The sequence below is a fragment of the Mobula hypostoma genome, chromosome 2, assembly GCF_963921235.1.
Source record: "Mobula hypostoma chromosome 2, sMobHyp1.1, whole genome shotgun sequence".
Taxonomy (NCBI): Eukaryota; Metazoa; Chordata; class Chondrichthyes; order Myliobatiformes; family Myliobatidae; genus Mobula; species Mobula hypostoma.
In genome coordinates, this window is record NC_086098.1 from 249,346,757 (window position 1) to 249,363,559 (window position 16,803).

The 16,803-nt window shown below is 43.7% G+C and overlaps 1 protein-coding gene across 2 annotated transcripts in view; it reads left to right on the forward strand.

Annotated features, from left to right (window-relative positions):
* ubqln4 (ubiquilin 4) overlaps nucleotides 1-16,803 on the forward strand; it is a 75,872-nt gene that overhangs the window by 22,308 nt on the left and 36,761 nt on the right. For both annotated transcript variants that reach the window (XM_063041981.1, XM_063041982.1), the window contains exons 2-4: nucleotides 488-639; nucleotides 15,280-15,443; nucleotides 15,762-16,024. In XM_063041981.1, the coding sequence (XP_062898051.1) occupies nucleotides 488-639; nucleotides 15,280-15,443; nucleotides 15,762-16,024 (579 nt within the window). The remainder of the gene's footprint in view (nucleotides 1-487; nucleotides 640-15,279; nucleotides 15,444-15,761; nucleotides 16,025-16,803) is intronic.

Below are 16,803 nucleotides of genomic sequence, written 5' to 3' on the forward strand. Positions count from 1 at the left end.
GTTGATGAGTGGGTTAGTAAGTTTGCAGGCAATACAATGATTGATGGCATTGTGAATAGTGCGAGGATTGTCAAATGATATATTGGGATATAGGTCATTTGCAGGTATGAATGAGTAATAACTTATGGAGTTTAATGTGAACAAGTGTGAGATGTTGCACTTCATGAGATCAAATCTAAAGGGACAGTACATTGTTAATAACAAGCGTGTGGGAGATGTCCTTGGTATATTTATTCTTTCAGTAACTAAAGCAAATGATCTGTTGTTTGTCAGGGGCTTATGAACTTTGGAAAGTTGTGCTTAATAAATTGGTTGCTTTGTACTATATGGCATAGAGGGGGATTGTCCTCTTTGTATATCTTTCCCTGTCCCTTCGTTAATAGGACCCTCAGTCAAATCAAAGCTCGAAAGTCACATTGTAGTAAAAGGTTGCTGATCTTTTGAAAAAACTGCCATTATCTCTGCTTTTTGTTTTGCTCCCATATAGTTTAAAGATGAAATATCCAAACGGTTCAAGGCGAAGCAGGAACAATTGGTGCTCATATTTGCTGGAAAGATTCTGAAGGATGGAGATACGCTCAGCCAGCATGGCATAAAGGATGGGCTCACAGTGCATCTGGTAATAAAGACAGCGCAGAGGTATGTGCTTTCAGGTTGCTGATTCATCTACCAAGGTGTGTGGGGCTCCTCGACCCATTCTTGCACAGAAATTGCAGTCCAGATGTTCTGCTCATACTTAGTTATGCAGCTAATCAAATACCTTTGTTGCCTGCTGTGAAATTTATTGAGTTATAAGAAGACAATGCATTTCCATGATGCTTGTTGAATTTGATAAATAGATCACACTGATATTAACAGACGATACAACATAAAATTTTATTGGCAGCAATTGGTAGTGGTAAACTGCTAACAGCAAACTGATAACTGAGTATGGTTTGAGAGGAAGCAAGTGAATTTCAGTGCAATTTAGTCATTCTGTTTGGTCTTCCTCTTTTTCCAAAAGAAACCAAAAAATTTGTATTGAAGCAGCATGTAACTTGCCCTTTAGCAATCTGCATAAAGATGCCTTTGCTTACCATTTCTTGCAGGATCAGACTGATCTCAAGCGTCAATTTGTAGGGTTGCTTATGCACTGCATCATTTGTACATTATTCTAACTTGCTCTTGTTCTTGAGAAGTTAATAATTGTCTCATTGGGTCTAACTTTGAGCATTTAGTGATGGAGACCATCTTGTTGTTCAGCTTAGCTTTATATCTCATGATGAGCTTATTGTGGGTAAAAAGAGATTGGCATGTCCAGGAGGTGTGAGCAGAGGATTTCAGATGTCCCCACCGATCTACGCAGTGCCTTCAGGTACAGAGTAGTATTGCCCAATGTTTGTATGACCACCACTACCCGTTCTCCCCCTCTTCACCTGCCCACAGCTCTGTGCATTCCAGCTTTATGTGACAGTGATGGGTACCTTTTGTCTGTTCTCCATGTTACTGATGGCTAAAATCCAAATATATTTCCTTTGCTGTACTTGAGAATGAGTATAGAATCAAAGTAGCCATGTGCTGGAAAAGGAGTATCAATTCTGAATCTCAAGTACACAGGTACACGTTTTATTAACTGCAACATTCTTGCTTATCTATGATATATGGAAGTGTTAAACTCTCCTTGACATCTCTCTTGTTAAAAACAAGGACCTTAGTTTTCTGCTTATTGCATCATTAATCTCCCTCTAGACTGTTATAATTGATGTTTACCTGAACTGTAATTCCCCCTACAGTTTTGAATTTCTGCTAACAAATGGGCCAGATACCTTATGCAAGTGGAGCTTTAAACAGTACATGCTGTAGTTTGTACCTGCAATGGAAAATGCATCTAGAGCTATACCATCCTTTATTAACACTGGCTCTACTGGTAACTGTCAGATGCAATCACTACTGGTAGGTCAGTACAGACTGTATTTCTTTGTGGCTTATTCTTCTTTAATTAAGAATACTATCAGACACAGTTTATTGTCCAAAGGATCTGATGTCAAGCCTCACATTGGATATAAACACAAGATTCAGGCTGTTGATTTGGGGCAGTTTTGATTTGAGATCTAGATTTGTAGTTGGAAGGTAAAATTGGTTTTTCGGTGTTTCGGACTGAAGGTGCACCAGAGACAACATTTAACACTTGTTCGCAAGTATAGCTCCCAGGTTCTCTTCAATTTTGATAGAGGGAACTAATAAAATTTCACTGATGCAGCTGATTTACAAAATGCCCCCTCTAGTTGCTTTTTTTGGTAGCATTTGTTGTTGCAAAGTATGATGTGTGGTAGGCAAGCGGGACACTGCACCTGCACTAAAAACTCCTGTGGCTGTGCCAGTGCTTGTGAACACTGCAATGAAACATGTTGGAACGTAAAAGTTCAGTTGTTCATGAGATTCATGACATCAGTTGTGCTGCCAGTGTGGTGCTCTTGCAGCTGTAGATGTTGTACCTTGCAGTTGGGACAGTTCTAAGCTCTCCCAAATTTAGAGGGATGGGTAGTTACTCTCTTGTATCTTCAGCGAGTGTTCATGTGAATATATAATGTCTCTAATGCTTGAATGATACCCCACGGACAATGTTGCACTGCTGAGTAGAGATTACATCCAAGGGAGGAAAACTTAGTAACCCTATCCTCGTTATATGCATCTTCAGACAATGTGGATTCACAGTTATGCGTCGAACCTATTTCTACCAACTTCTCCTTATATGCGTCCAAAACTCAGTTATGCGAGGATGTTGGGACGAGAAGCGCCACTTTCCTGCCAGTACAAGTCACGTGCACACGCCTCACAGTCTCACTCCTGCCAGTCTCGCATTGGTTTTGGCAGCGTGTGGATGTGCGATCTTGCACTCTTAAACTTCTGTTCTTATTACCTACAGTGCACTGATTTTGTGCTTGAAATATTTAACTATGCCTCCTAAGCGTCCTATGTCAAGTCCTGGGCCATCAGCCAAGCGGCAGAGAACCGCACTAACACTTGAAAAAAAGTTGGAAATTATAAACAGGGCTGTTTCAGGTGAAGGTAACACAGCCCCGGGGCGCTACTTCAGACTGGGTGAGTCCACGATCAGAAACATGAAGAAAAATGCTGAGAAAATAAAAAGTGCAGTGATTGATTCATCGCGGTGTCTTCAAAGATTGTTACCAAAGTGCGTAACCCGATTATGACAAAATAGAGAAAATGTTGAGTTTGTACATCGAGCATGAAACAAAGAAATAAATGACACTCAGTTCCGATCATCTTCGTGTGAAAACTTTGGAAATTTATGGTCACCTTTGTTCAGAGGCTAGTGAGGAAGTGTCAAGTGATATTGTTAGCTTTAATGCAAGTAGGGGATGGTTTTCTAAGTTTGTTAATCGTCACGGTCTTCACAACTTAGCTGTGTGTGGTGAGCAAGCTCGTGCTGACCACGAAGCTGCTGAACTTTGCAGTTGTGGGCTATGATAGCTGAGTTAGGCATCACACCAAAGCAGGTGTTTAATGCAGACGAGACCTCATCCATGTAAAGCTGCCCGACACCACTGCACAACCACTCATCTCCCGGAGCCAACACACCTGCCACTGTTGGTGAGTACTATACACCCTAGTATGTTAACTTTCTATGATTTATTATGTTGAATATTACCTTAAATTGATGAAATATAATACGAATGTTGCCTTGTGGTACCGCTTTTGTGTTGTATTGGTATGAAAATGTGAATAAATTACAGGTAAAACATATTTAGGAAGCCCTCCAGAACGCATCCCTATTTACTCCATTTAAATAGTTATTCATATTATACGTTTTCCATACTATGCGACAACTGTGAGGAACGTATCCCCTGCATATAACGAGGATAGGGTGTAGTTAGTGTGTTTTTTTGAGGTGGAGATGGTCATATTTTATAATTTTTGAAAATGTGTTTCCATGCCTTTGCCTGCTGAGGATAAGAGAAGTTTTTCCCACAGACCTTTTGCATTTAACAGACTGTGCTGTTGGTGTTTCACCACTGCTCAGTCTAACAGGTCTGCATTTGTATTGTAAGCTGGTGACAGAAAGAAGTTATTGGTTGTATAAGTGCAGGCCAGCTCTGAAGAGCAAGCTTTTATCACTGATTTTGTAACTTGGTGCTTTGCTTATGTCTGAAATTTTCACTCACTGATTTCAAAGGTTGTACAGCTGTCAGCCCAGGTTTTTGTACCCTAGATCAGGGGTCCCCAACCTTCTTTGCATCCCAGACCGGTTTAATATTGACAGTATTCTTGCGGACCGGCCGACCGGGTGGGGTGGGGGGGGGGGAGGTGTTCAAGTTCAACATTGCATGACAGGGAATGAGGAAAGATGCAGCTGACTCATATCGTTTCATATCGCCAGATCATATTGTTTCCTCACGGCCTGGTAGCACATGCACGTGCTTTGTGATTTGGGGACCACTGCCCTAATTCTCAATTCTCCTAATTGATCTGTGCACCTGAGATTTTAATCACTCAATCTATTGGTCTGATATTGCTCCTGGGCCTTGATCCTTAACGTCACAAAGAATAAGCAGTAAAGAAACAAGCATTTGGGCCCATCTATTGCATGCTACTGTTTGTCTTTCACACAATCTGCCTCCTATCTTCAACTAATCTGAGCAATGTGGTCTTCAGATGCTTTCTCTCATATCCAGCTTTCCCTTAAATGCATCCCTGCAGTTTGCCTCAGCTACTCACTTTGGGAGCAAGCTTCTTAGTCTCCAGCTTTCTGGGTAGTTTTCCTGAATCCCCCATTAGATCTTGTCTTTTCTGAATCCCTTAGTATCGAATTTGATTAGGTCTCAGCCTCTTCCTAATTAATTGCATGTAGAGGTGTTCAGTTGTAACCCCTGCCTTGGCATTGTTCTTGTAAACTTTTCTTGCACCTTCTGGTGAGTCTCTGTAACACGGGCATCTTTGATTGACTTGCTCCTTTTGGTGATGTGATTTGTATAGTCTAATTAAAACACTATTATTGTATCCCTTGCATTTTGATAATGTTTGATCTGAGAGGAGACTGAATATTTCAAAAGGACTTTTGGGGAAGATTCAAACAAGAGGGCATGGGTTGAGAATTAGAGGACAAAAGTTTAGGGGTAACATGAGGGAGAACTTCTTTACTCAGAGAGTGGTAGCTGTGTGGAATGAGCTTCCAGCAGAAGTGGTAGAGGCAGGTTCTATGTTGCCGTTTAAAGTTAAATTGGATAGATATATGGACAGGAAAGGAATGGAGGGTTATGGGCTGAGTGCAGGTTGGTGGGAATAGGATAGGGTAAGAGTTCGGCACGGACTAGAAGGGCCAAGATGGCCTGTTTCCGTGCTGTAATTGTTATATGGTGCTGATCAGTTGTCAAAATGTCAAATCTGTAGCAGATACTGGATTTTGAGCCATCCAAATCCTTAGTGTTAGATATGGCTAAACTGCTATTTCTGATCTAGCAGAGTAGAAGTCTAATGCTATCTTCAACAGAGATCACAAAGTTAAGAATTTTGAATCTGCAGATTACCTGGCATGATCAGCCATGTAGCAGTCTATTAGGAACACAGAAGAAAACATTCAGCCCATTGTGTTCATGTTGAGTCCCTGGGTGCAGTTGTAAGTAGGGAGGTAGATGCGAAGAGCCTTCAAGAGATTATAAAGAAGGGAACACAGCAGTTCTCCTCTTCTCTATAATCATACAACGTGGAAAGATGAGAGTCCATCCACTTGCACAAAACAGAGAAGCTGAGTTTTTTAAAATGGTGATAGATGTAGTGTTTGATTTGAAATATTATTTTACTTACCAGGATGTTGAAATGGAGCTAGATGTTCTTGTGCATGTAATTGCATGCTAACATGCAGATGCAGCACATAATTAGGACTTTATAAAAGGATTTGAGCCCAGATGTGTACTGCCGTTATATTGGACCGTGGTGAGCATTGTTCGATTCCTTTAACTAAGGAGTCTAGAACCGGGGACTGCAGTCTCAGAGTAAGGCTTAGGTTATTCTGGACAGAGGAGAGACTTCTCTATTTGGGGTGGTGAACCTCTATAAAGTTTAAAAAAGATGCTGTGGGAACTTGGTCACTGAGTTTGTTTAAAAAAAAAATGGGTGAATTTCTGGACCTGGACTGTCTACAGTACTTCAGATGTGGCTTCACCAAACCCTGTACAATTGTAACAGCACTTCCCCATTTCTAAACCCCTTGGAATAAAGGCTGTTATTTGCCTTCCCAAATTCTTGAGATATGTGTCTGTTAATTTTTTTGATGTTCATACACAGAACATATACTTAACTCATTTACAGTCTCTCTTCACATAGATCTGCCCTATGATCCGTCTGACCAAACTGGAGCATCCCACTTTCCCATATTAACTTCCCTTACTATTACTGGCATGGTGTCTTGAAATTTGTTGCTTTGTGGCAGCAGTACAGTGCAATATGTAATAAAAAAAAATATAAATTACAAAAGAATATTTTAAAAATTTAAATAAGTAGTGCAAAAAGAGAGCAAAAAGATACATAGTGAGCTAGTGCACATGGGCTCACTCAATTCAGATATCTGATGGTGGAGGGAAGAAGCAGTTCCTAAAACACTGAATATGTCTCTTCATGCTCCTGTACCTCCACCTTGATGGTAACAATGAGAAGAGGACATATCTTGGATGTTAGGGGTCCTTAATGTTGGATACCGCCTTTCTGAGGCATCGCCTTTTGAAGATGTCCTTGATGCTTGGGAGGCTGGTGTCCATGATGGAGCTGGCTGAGTTCACAACTTTCTGCAGCTTTTTCCTATCCTGCGCAGCGGCCCTTCCATTCCAGATGCTGAAGCAACTAGTTAGAATGCTCTCCACAGTACATCTGTAGATATTTGCATAAGTTTTTGGTGACCAAGCCTCCCCAAACTCTTCATGAAATGTAACTGCTGTCTTGCCTTCTTTATAATTGCATCAGTTTGTTGGGCCCAGGATGGATTTTCAGAGATGTCAAGCCCAGGAACTTGAAACTAGTCACCCTTTCCACAGCTGATCCATTGATGAGGACTAGTGTGTGTTCCTTCAGCTTCTCCTTCTTGAAGTCTACACTAATTTAACATACACAAAATGTTGGAAGAACTCAGCAGGCCAGGGAGTATCTATGGAAAAAAGTACAGTCAACGTTTCGGGCCGAGACTCTTCGGCAGAACTGGAGAAAACCTCTTAACCATTCCCCATCCCCTTTTCTCTCATTCACCTTATCTCCTTGCCTGGCCATTTCCCCTCTCCAGTGCTCCTTCCCCCGCTTTTTTTTCTTCTATGGCCTTCTGTATCAGAATCCTCCTCCTCCAGTCCTGTATCTATTTCACCAATCATCTTCCCAGCTCATTACTTCAACCTTCCTCTTCCCGTTTTAACTTTATCACCTTGTGTTTCTCTCTCCCCTCCTCCACCTTTTAAATCTACTCCTCATCTTTTTTTCTCTAGTCCTGCCGAAGGGTCTTGGCCCGAAACGTCAACTGTACTGTTTTCCATAGATGCTGCCTGGCCTGCTGAGTTCCTCCAGCATTTTGTGTGTGCTGCTTGGAGTTCCAGCATCTGCAGATTTTCTCCTGTCTACAATCAGTTTCTTGGCTTTACTGGCATTGAATGCAAGGTTATAATTGCGACACCAGTCAATCAGCTGATCTATCTCACTCCTGTGCGCCGCTTCATCACCATCTGAAATTCTGCCAACAATAGTTGTGTTATTGGCAGATTTATAGATAGCATTTGAACATAGTTGTGGATGCAAAGACTTAGTGGTGGGCTAACCGTGTATCCTTGTGGTGCGCCAGTATTGATTGTCAGTGAGGAGATGTTATTTCTGATCCATACTGACTGTGGTTTCCCAATGAGGAACTGAAGGATCCAGTTGCAGAAGGAGGTACACACCCCAGGTTTAGGAGCTTTTTGATTAGTACTGCTTTGTTTCTGGCCCTTCACTCAACTTGTTGGTACAAAATATCATAACCCTTCTTATAATATGTTCTCCCACGTATTTCTGTGCCATTGGCAAATTTGTATCTTGCTCTCTGCTCCTTCGACAAGGCATTAATAATGTTGCCCCTCATTATTTTACATTTCTCAGAGAGATCATCACTCAATTTCCCACACTTAAAGAAATAAATTCCTAGGCTGCTCAACCTCTCCCTATAACTTTGGCCATTGAGTCCTGGCAATATCTGTGTAAATCTTCTCAGCACTCGTTCCAGTTTAATAGTATAACTGGGCAACCAAAACTGTACATAGTACCACGACTGTGGTTTGACCAGCATCTTATACAGTATCGACCTCCATACTGGTTGTCCTGACTGATGGAGGCCAGCACAGCTAAAACCTACTTCACTACCCTATCTATCTGTTATGCTGGTTTCTGTGAATGTTCTCCTCGGTCCACTGTATACCATGTTTCCTCTGTGGTGCTAATTACCTTCTCAATCCTCTTTGCACTTTTATTTTATAACTTTGGAATGCAAAGTTGTAGCTCCTTAAAAGTGGCAACACAAGTAGAAATTTACTTACCTTCGTCTGTGTTTAGTACAAAGGTCAGGTAACCTTGTTGCAGTTGTGTAAAATTTTTGTTACTCCATGTTTCGAGTAGACTGGTTGCTTCATTACAGGAAGGATGTGGAGGCCTTGCAGAGGGTGCAGAAGAGGTTCACTAGGATACTGCTATAAGGAGAGGTTGGACAAACATGGGTTGTTTTCTCTGGTACATTACAGGCTATGGGGAAACCTGATAGAAGTGTGTAAAATTATGAAAAGCATCGATTGGTAAACTGAGAATTTTTCTCAAGGTAGAAATGTCAAATACTAGAGAGCATAGATTTAAGGTAAGTGGTGGAAATTTAAAGAGAATGTGCGGAGCAGGTATTTTTATTAAGTGGTGGGTGTGTGGAACTGGTGGAAGCAGATATGACAGCAATGCTAAAGAAGAATAAGTCACATGAACAGACAGGGAATAATTCAGAGCAAGAAGGCTGAGAGTGAACGGCTGATTCCTGGAGTAAAAGCAGTTTTTACTACTTGGGGTAAAAGAGAGGCAAGACTGTGCAGGTGCGTGACGTCAACTAGTAGAGTGTGAAAGGTTTAAAAAGAAGACTGCCATATCCAGCAGGCAGCGGAGTGAGAGGCAGCAGAGTGATAGGGCTTTGGCTCAACGGGCTTAGGCGGTAACAGAACGAGGTGAGGTAGGTTTACCTGTGTTATTTGTGGAAAGGAGGAAATATGTGTGTGAGGCTAGTTTTCTGTGGTCGGTGTCAGATGTGGGAGGTCCTGGAGTCTCCCAGCCTCTCGGACGGCCATATCTGCATCAGGTGTGTTGAGCTGCAGCTCCTAAGGAACTGAGTTAGGGAACTGGAGATGCAGCTCGATGACCTTCGCCTCGTCAGGGAGAGCGAGGAGGTGATAAGAGTGATAAGCAGGTGGTCACACCGGGGCCACGGGAGACAGACAAGTGGGTCACAGTCGGGGGGGAAGGGGAAGAGTCAGGTACTAGAGAATACCACTGTGGCTGTACCCCTTGACAATAAGTAATCCTGTTTGAGTACTGTTTGGTGGGGGGGCGGGGGAGAACAGCCTACCTGGGGGAAACAACAGTGGCCAAACCTCTGGCACAGAGTCTGGCCCTGTGGCTCAGAAGGGTAGGGAAAGGAAGAGGAAGGCAGCAGTGATAGGGGACTCTACAGTTAGGGGGTCAGACAGGCGATTCTGTGGACGCAGGAAAGAAACTCGGATGGTAGTTTGCCTCCCAGGTGCCAGGGTCCAAGATGTTTCAGATCGCGTCCAAGATACCCTGCAGTGGGAGGGAGAGCAGCCAGAAGTCGTGGTACATATTGGTACCAATGACATAGGTAGGAAAAGGGAAGAGGTCCTGAAAAAAAGGCTACAGGGAGTGAGGAAGGAAGTTGAGAAGCAGGTAGTAAAAATCTCGGGATTACTGCCTGTGCCACGCGACAGTGAGAATAGGAATAGAATGAGGTGGAGGATAAATGCGTGACTGAGGGATTGGAGCAGGGGGCAGGGATTCAGATTTCTGGATAATTGGGGCCTCTTTTGGGGCAGGTGTGACCTGTACAAAAAAGACGGGTTGCACTTGAATTCCAGCGGGACCAATATCCTGGTGGGGAGGTTTGCTAAGGCTACTGGGGAGAGTTTAAACTAGAATTGTTGGGAGGAGGGAACCGAACTGAACAGACTGGGGTAGAGGAGGTTGGCTCACAAATAGAGAAAGCTTGTAGACAGGGCGAAAGGGAGGATAGAGAAGGGACGTGCTCAGACTGAACGTTTGAGATGTGTCTATTTTAACGCAAGGAGTGTTGTGAACAAAGCAGATGAGTTTAGAGCATGACAACAGGAATTCTGCAGATGCTGGAAATTCAAGCAACACACATCAAAGTTGCTGGTGAAGGCAGCAGGCCAGGCAGCGTCTGTAGGAAGAGGTGCAGTCGACGTTTCAGGCCGAGACCCTTCGTCAGGACTAACTGAAGGAAGAGTGAGTAAGGGATTTGAAAGTTGGAGGGGGAGGGGTAGAGCCAAGAGCTGGACAGGTGATAGGCAAAAGGGGATACGAGAGGATCATGGGACAGGAGGTCCGGGAAGAAAGACAAGGAGGGCGGCGGGGGGACCCAGAGGATGGGCAAGAGGTATATTCAGAGGGAGAAAAAGGAGAGTGAGAGAAAGAATGTGTGCATAAAAATAAGTAACAGATGGGGTATGAGGGGGAGGTGGGGCCTTAGCGGAAGTTAGAGAAGTCGATGTTCATGCCATCAGGTTGGAGGCTACCCAGACAGAATATAAGGTGTTGTTCCTCCAACCTGAGTGTGGCTTCATCTTTACAGTAGAGGAGGCTGTGGATAGACATGTCAGAATGGGAATGGGATGTGGAATTAAAATGTGTGGCCACTGGGAGATCCTGCTTTCTCTGGCGGACAGAGCGTAGATGTTCAGCAAAGCGGTCTCCCAGTCTGCGTCGGGTCTTGCCAATATATAAAAGGCCACATCAGGAGCACCGGACGCAGTATATCACCCCTGTCGACTCACAGGTGAAGTGTTGCCTCACCTGGAAGGACTGTTTGGGGCCCTGAATGGTGGTAAGGGAGGAAGTGTAAGGGCATGTGTAGCACTTGGATCAGTACTTGGAGCTATGATGTGGTGGGCATTACAGAGACTTAGATGGCTCAGGGACAGGAATGGTTACTTCAAGTGCTGGGTTTTAGATGTTTCAGAAAGGACGGGGAGGGAGGCAAAAGAAGTGGGGGCGTGGCACTGTTGATCACAGATAGCGTCACGGCTGCAGAAAAGGTGGACGCCATGGAGGGATTGTCTATGGAGTCTCTGTGGGTGGAGGTTAGGAACAGGAAGAGGTCAATAACTTGGTGTTTTTAATAGACCATCCAATAGTAACAGGGATATTGAGGAGCGGATAGGGAAGCAGATTCTGGAGAGCTGTCATGATGGAAAATTTTAATTTCTCAAGTATCGATTGGTGTATCCCTAGAGCAAGGGGTTTAGATGGGGTAGAGTTTGTTAGGTGTGTTTAAGAAGGTTTCTTGACACAATATGTAGATAAGCCTACAAGAGGAGAGGCTGTACTTGATTTGGTATTGGGAAATGAATCTGGTCAGGTGTCTGATCTCTCAGTGGGGAGAGCATTTTGGAGATAGTGATCATAATTCTAACTCCTTTACAATAGCATTGGAGAGAGATTGAAACAGACAAGTTAGAAAAATGTTTAATTGGAGTAAGGGGAATTTTGAGGCTATCAGGCAGGAAATTGGAAGCTTAAATTTGAAACAGATGTTCTCAGGGAAATGTACGGAAGAAATGTGGCAAATGTTCAGGGGATATTTATGTGGAGTTCTGCATAGGTACGTTCCAATGAGAGAGGAAAGTTATGGTAGGGTACAGGAACCGTGGTGTACAAAGGCTGTAACAAATCTAGTCAAGAAGAAAAGGAAAGCTTACAAAAGGTTCGGAGAGCTAGGTAATGTTAGAGATTTAGAAGATTATAAGCTAATAGGAAGGAGTTTAAGAAGGAAATTAGAGCCAGAAGGGGCCATGAGAAGGCCTTGGCAGGCAGGATTAAGGAAAACCCCAAGGTACTCTGCAAGTATGTGAAGAGCAAGAGGATAAGATGTGAAAGAATAGGACTATCAAGTGTGACAGTGGGAAAGTGTGTATGGAACCAGAGGAAATAGCAGAGGTACTTAATGAATACTTTACTTCAGTATTCACTATGGAAAAGGATCTTGGTGATTGTAGTGATGGCTTTCAGCAGACTGAAAAGCTTGAGCATGTAGATATTAAGAAAGAGGATGTGCTGGAGCTCTTGGAAAGCATCAAGTTGGATAAGTCGCCAGGACCGGATGAGATGTACCCCAGGTTACTGTGGGAGGTGAGGGAGGAGATTGCTGAGCCTTTTTTACTCAGAGAGTGGTTGGTGCGTGGAATGCACTGCCTGAGTCAGTGGTGGAGGCAGATACACTAGTGAAGTTTAAGAGACTACTAGACAGGTATATGAAGGAATTTAAATTGGGGGCTTATATGGGAGGCAGGGTTTGAGGGTCGGTACAACATTGTGGGCCGAAGGGCCTGTACTGTGCTGTACTATTCTATGTTCTATGTTCTCTGTCGATGATCTTTGCAACATCAATGGGGACGGGAGAGGTTCCGGAGGATTGGAGGGTTGTGGATGTTGTTCCTTTATTCAAGAAAGGAAGTAGAGGTAGCCCAGGAAATTATAGACCAGTGAGTTTTACTTCAGTGGTTGGTAAGTTGATGGAGAAGATCCTGAGAGGCAGGATTTATGAACATTTGGAGAGGTATAATATGATTCAGAATAGTCAGCATGGCTTTGTCAAGGGAAGGTTGTGCCTTATGAGACTGATTGAAATTTCTGAGGATGTGACTGAACACATTGATGAAGGAAGAGCAGTAGATGTAGTGTATATGGATTTCAGCAAGGCATTTGATAAGGTACCCCATGCAAGGCTTATTGAGAAAGTAAGGAGGCATGGGATCCAAGGGGACATTGCTTTGTGGATCTAGAACCGGCTTGCCCACAGAAGGCAAAGAGTGGTTGTAGACAGGTCATATTCTGCATGGAGGTCGGTCACCAGTGGAGTGCCTCAGGGATCTGTTCTGGGACCCTTGCCCTTGGTGATTTTTATAAATGACCTGGATGAGGAAGTTGAGGGATGGGTTAGTAAGTTTGCAGATGACACAGTGTTGTGGATACTGTGGAGAGCTGCCAGAGTTTACAGCGGGACATTGATAGGATGCAAAACTGGGCTGAGAAGAGGCAGTTGGAGTTCAACCCAGATAAGTGTGAAGTGGTTCATTTTGGTAGGTTAAATATGATGGCAGAATATAGCATTAATGGTAAGACTCTTGGCAGTGTGGAGGATCAGAGGGATCTTGGGGTCCGAGTCCATAGGACGCTCAAAGCAGCTGCGCAGGTTGACTCTGTGGTTAAGAAGGCATACGGTGCATTGGCCTTCATCAATCATGGAATTGAATTTAGGGGCTGAGAGGTAATTGTGCAGCTATATAGGACCCTGGTCAGACCCCACTTGGAGTACTGTGCTCAGTTCTGATCGCCTCACTATATACAGGAAGGATGTGGAAACCATAGAAAGGGTGCAGAGGAGATTTACAAAGATGTTGCCTGGATTGGGGAGCATCTCTTATGAGAATAGGTTGAGTGAACTTGGCCTTTTCTCCTTGGAGCGACGGAGGATGAGAGGTGACCTAATAGAAGTGTATAAGATGAGAGGCATTGATTGTGTGGATAGTCAGAGGCTTTTTCCCAGGGCTGAAATGGTTGCCACAAGAGGACACAGGTTTAAGGTGCTGGGGAGTAGGTACAGAGGAGATTTCAGGGGTAAGTTTTTTTTCCACTCAGAGAGTGGTGAGAACATGGAGTGGGCCACCGGCAATGGTGGTGGAGGCGGATATGATAGGGTCTTTTAAGAGACTTTTGGATAGGTACGTGGAGCTTAGAAAAATAGAGGTCTATAGGTAAGCCTAGTAATTTCTAAGGTAGGGACATGTTCGGCGCAACTTTGTGGGCCAAAGGGCCTGTATTGTGCTGTAGGTTTTTTATGTTTCTATGAAATGATAGAGACTCGACAGGAAGATGCGCAGCTTATGTTGGCATCATGGTTGGCACACATTATGGACTATAGGAAGTTCCTGTTGCTGTGTTCGCCCCACTCCTTGTACTGGTGATAGTAGCTGTGGTAGACTCGGTCCGTGTAGTGGTCCTGTTCACTCCAGAACAGTTTAAACCTCCTCACAGAATGTGACTATAAGGATAATGGTCCTAGTTTTGTTTAAGTGTACTCTGTCCAGCTATTATATAGGTCCCACCTCCCTGAGAATCTAAGGCCCTCTCCCACACCATGTCCCTAGCCATGTGTTTCTCTTTGGTACTCTTCCATTTCCCCATTTCCATGCTCAATCCCTTGACATATGCTTAATTCCTTTCCCAATTTCATCAAAGTGTAGCTCTGAAATCTGGAATTGAACCTTCTTTAATTGACACCCCTTCTGACACCTGTGGTTATATTCTGGGATTCTCACATGCAGCAGAATTTGTTGGGAAATGCATTACTGCTTCTACTGTGCCTGAAATTGTTCCTGCTTTGATACTGATCTAGCAGATGCTCTTAACAGAGCCAAAATAATGTCCGTAGTGCAGAACAAAATTGTTACCTGGGGATACATCAGATTACAAGGGGAAAAAATGGTTATCTGCCATGGTATTGCTGGGACAGGAAGAATGCTCTCTGTATCTAACCCATCCTCTTTCCATGATCATACACAGTGAAGGTCTGAAGCCCAAGTCAGATAGCAATGATCATAGTTAATGACAGGGCAGACTTGAAAGAACTGTTAAGGCAGCTTAGAGGGAGATTTGCTTCTAACAAGTAGGCAGGTTTGATGAGGTAGTGTAGAAAGAGTTATATCATGCATCACATGACATGTCTTGTGCCACACACTGTCTGGAATGGGTGTCAGAAAGGGGGAAAGTGTACTTCTCATATGCAAGTGGAATCTTTTCTATCCAAGATTTAGATAAGTATTTTTCTTTCCATTCACATATTCTGCTCCTACAGATGTTGGTTCGGTGCTTTGCACTTAAGATCCAAGAGGGCAGCAGTTGTTTTATTGCTTGTTAACGGATCTTGTGCAGTAAAGTTCCTCATTCACTTGCCCCTTGCTGATTGTGGACTCTTGTGATTCGTTTTACCAGGCTCCAGGACTCTGCTACACAGCCTTCAACATCGTCCAGCACTCCCAGTTCTGAGGAGACCGCTACACGGACCGAGCCTGCCACAGCTACTGTTACCAGCACGAGCAGTGGGGCGAACACAGCACCTGCAACAGGAACACCCACGTCTTCTCAGTCTGTATTATGTAAGATTTGTAGATGTGTATAGTGCTATGGGTTTGACTGTCTGGGACGAATGATGATGAGGGAGCAAGGGAAGGGGCCAAGTACTGTACAATGGGACTTGTGCTGCAGACTACACACATGATGGCATTCATTGAGAGCAGCATCAGACATGGGCGCAATATGCTGCAAGGCTGTACTGTTTGGTAGTGTATGCTTCCTGGGTCCAAAAGTCATCTGGGTGAGATACCAGAGATCAGGCAACTGTCTTCGAGAGCAGCACGAGCCAATTAGGTTTGGAATGGCTTGTTTGTGATGAGTTTCTGTTTCTCTCTGCTTAGCTGGATTTGGTGGCATTCCTGGACTCGGGAGCCTTGGCATGGGTTCAGCAAACTTCATGGAACTGCAACAGCAGATGCAACGACAGCTCATGTCAAACCCGGACATGCTGGCCCAGATCATGGAGAATCCCTTTGTGCAAAACATGATGTCCAACCCAGATCTCATGAGGCAGATGATCATGGCAAACCCTCAGATGCAGCAGCTGATGGAGAGGAACCCAGAGATTAGTCACATGTTAAACAACCCAGAGTTAATGAGACAGGTGAAGATCTCATTACTGTGTTCCTTTAAATCGAGTTTTAATTTAATTGCCAGAGTGCAGTTCAACTGATGCTGCTAAATGAGATAACTGGTCCTTCCCAGCACAAATTTCTGACTGGAGGTCCGTGAGTAGTGGTGTTCAGCAGGGGTCCTTACTCAGACCTTTGCTGTTCTGGGTTTTATATAAAAATAAAATTACCTGGATTAAAATGCAAATATGTTTGTAAGTTTGCAGGTAATACAAAGATTGATGGTGATGTTGTAGTGTAGAAGGTTTCCACATAATACAGCAAAATATATATAGTTGTAGATACAGGCAAAGGGATGCAGATAGAGTTTAATTCGGGCAAGTGTGAGGTATACTTCGGGAGATCAAATGAAAAGTAAGATGGAGCTCCTCATGAATTGACACAGTTAAGGGATTTCACATTGGAACAATAAACCAATTGGTTTACTAGAATTTACCAGTTTGATTAAGTTTTTTGACAAGGTGACGAGAGAGAGTGATGAAGGTGGTCCAGTGGATGTTCTCCGCATGGATTTTAGTGAGGTGCTTGACAAAGTCCGTCAGGGGAGGCTAACACAGAAGATTAGGATGCATGGGGTCCGAAGCGAATTGGATGTTTCGATTCGGAACTGGCTTGTTCATAGAAGACAGGATAGTGGTCAAAGGGACTTATTCGAGCTGGAGGTCTGTAATCAGTGGTATTCCACAGGGATCTGTGCTGGTACTGCTATTTTGATGTATATAAATGACTTGGATGAAAATGTAGATGGGTA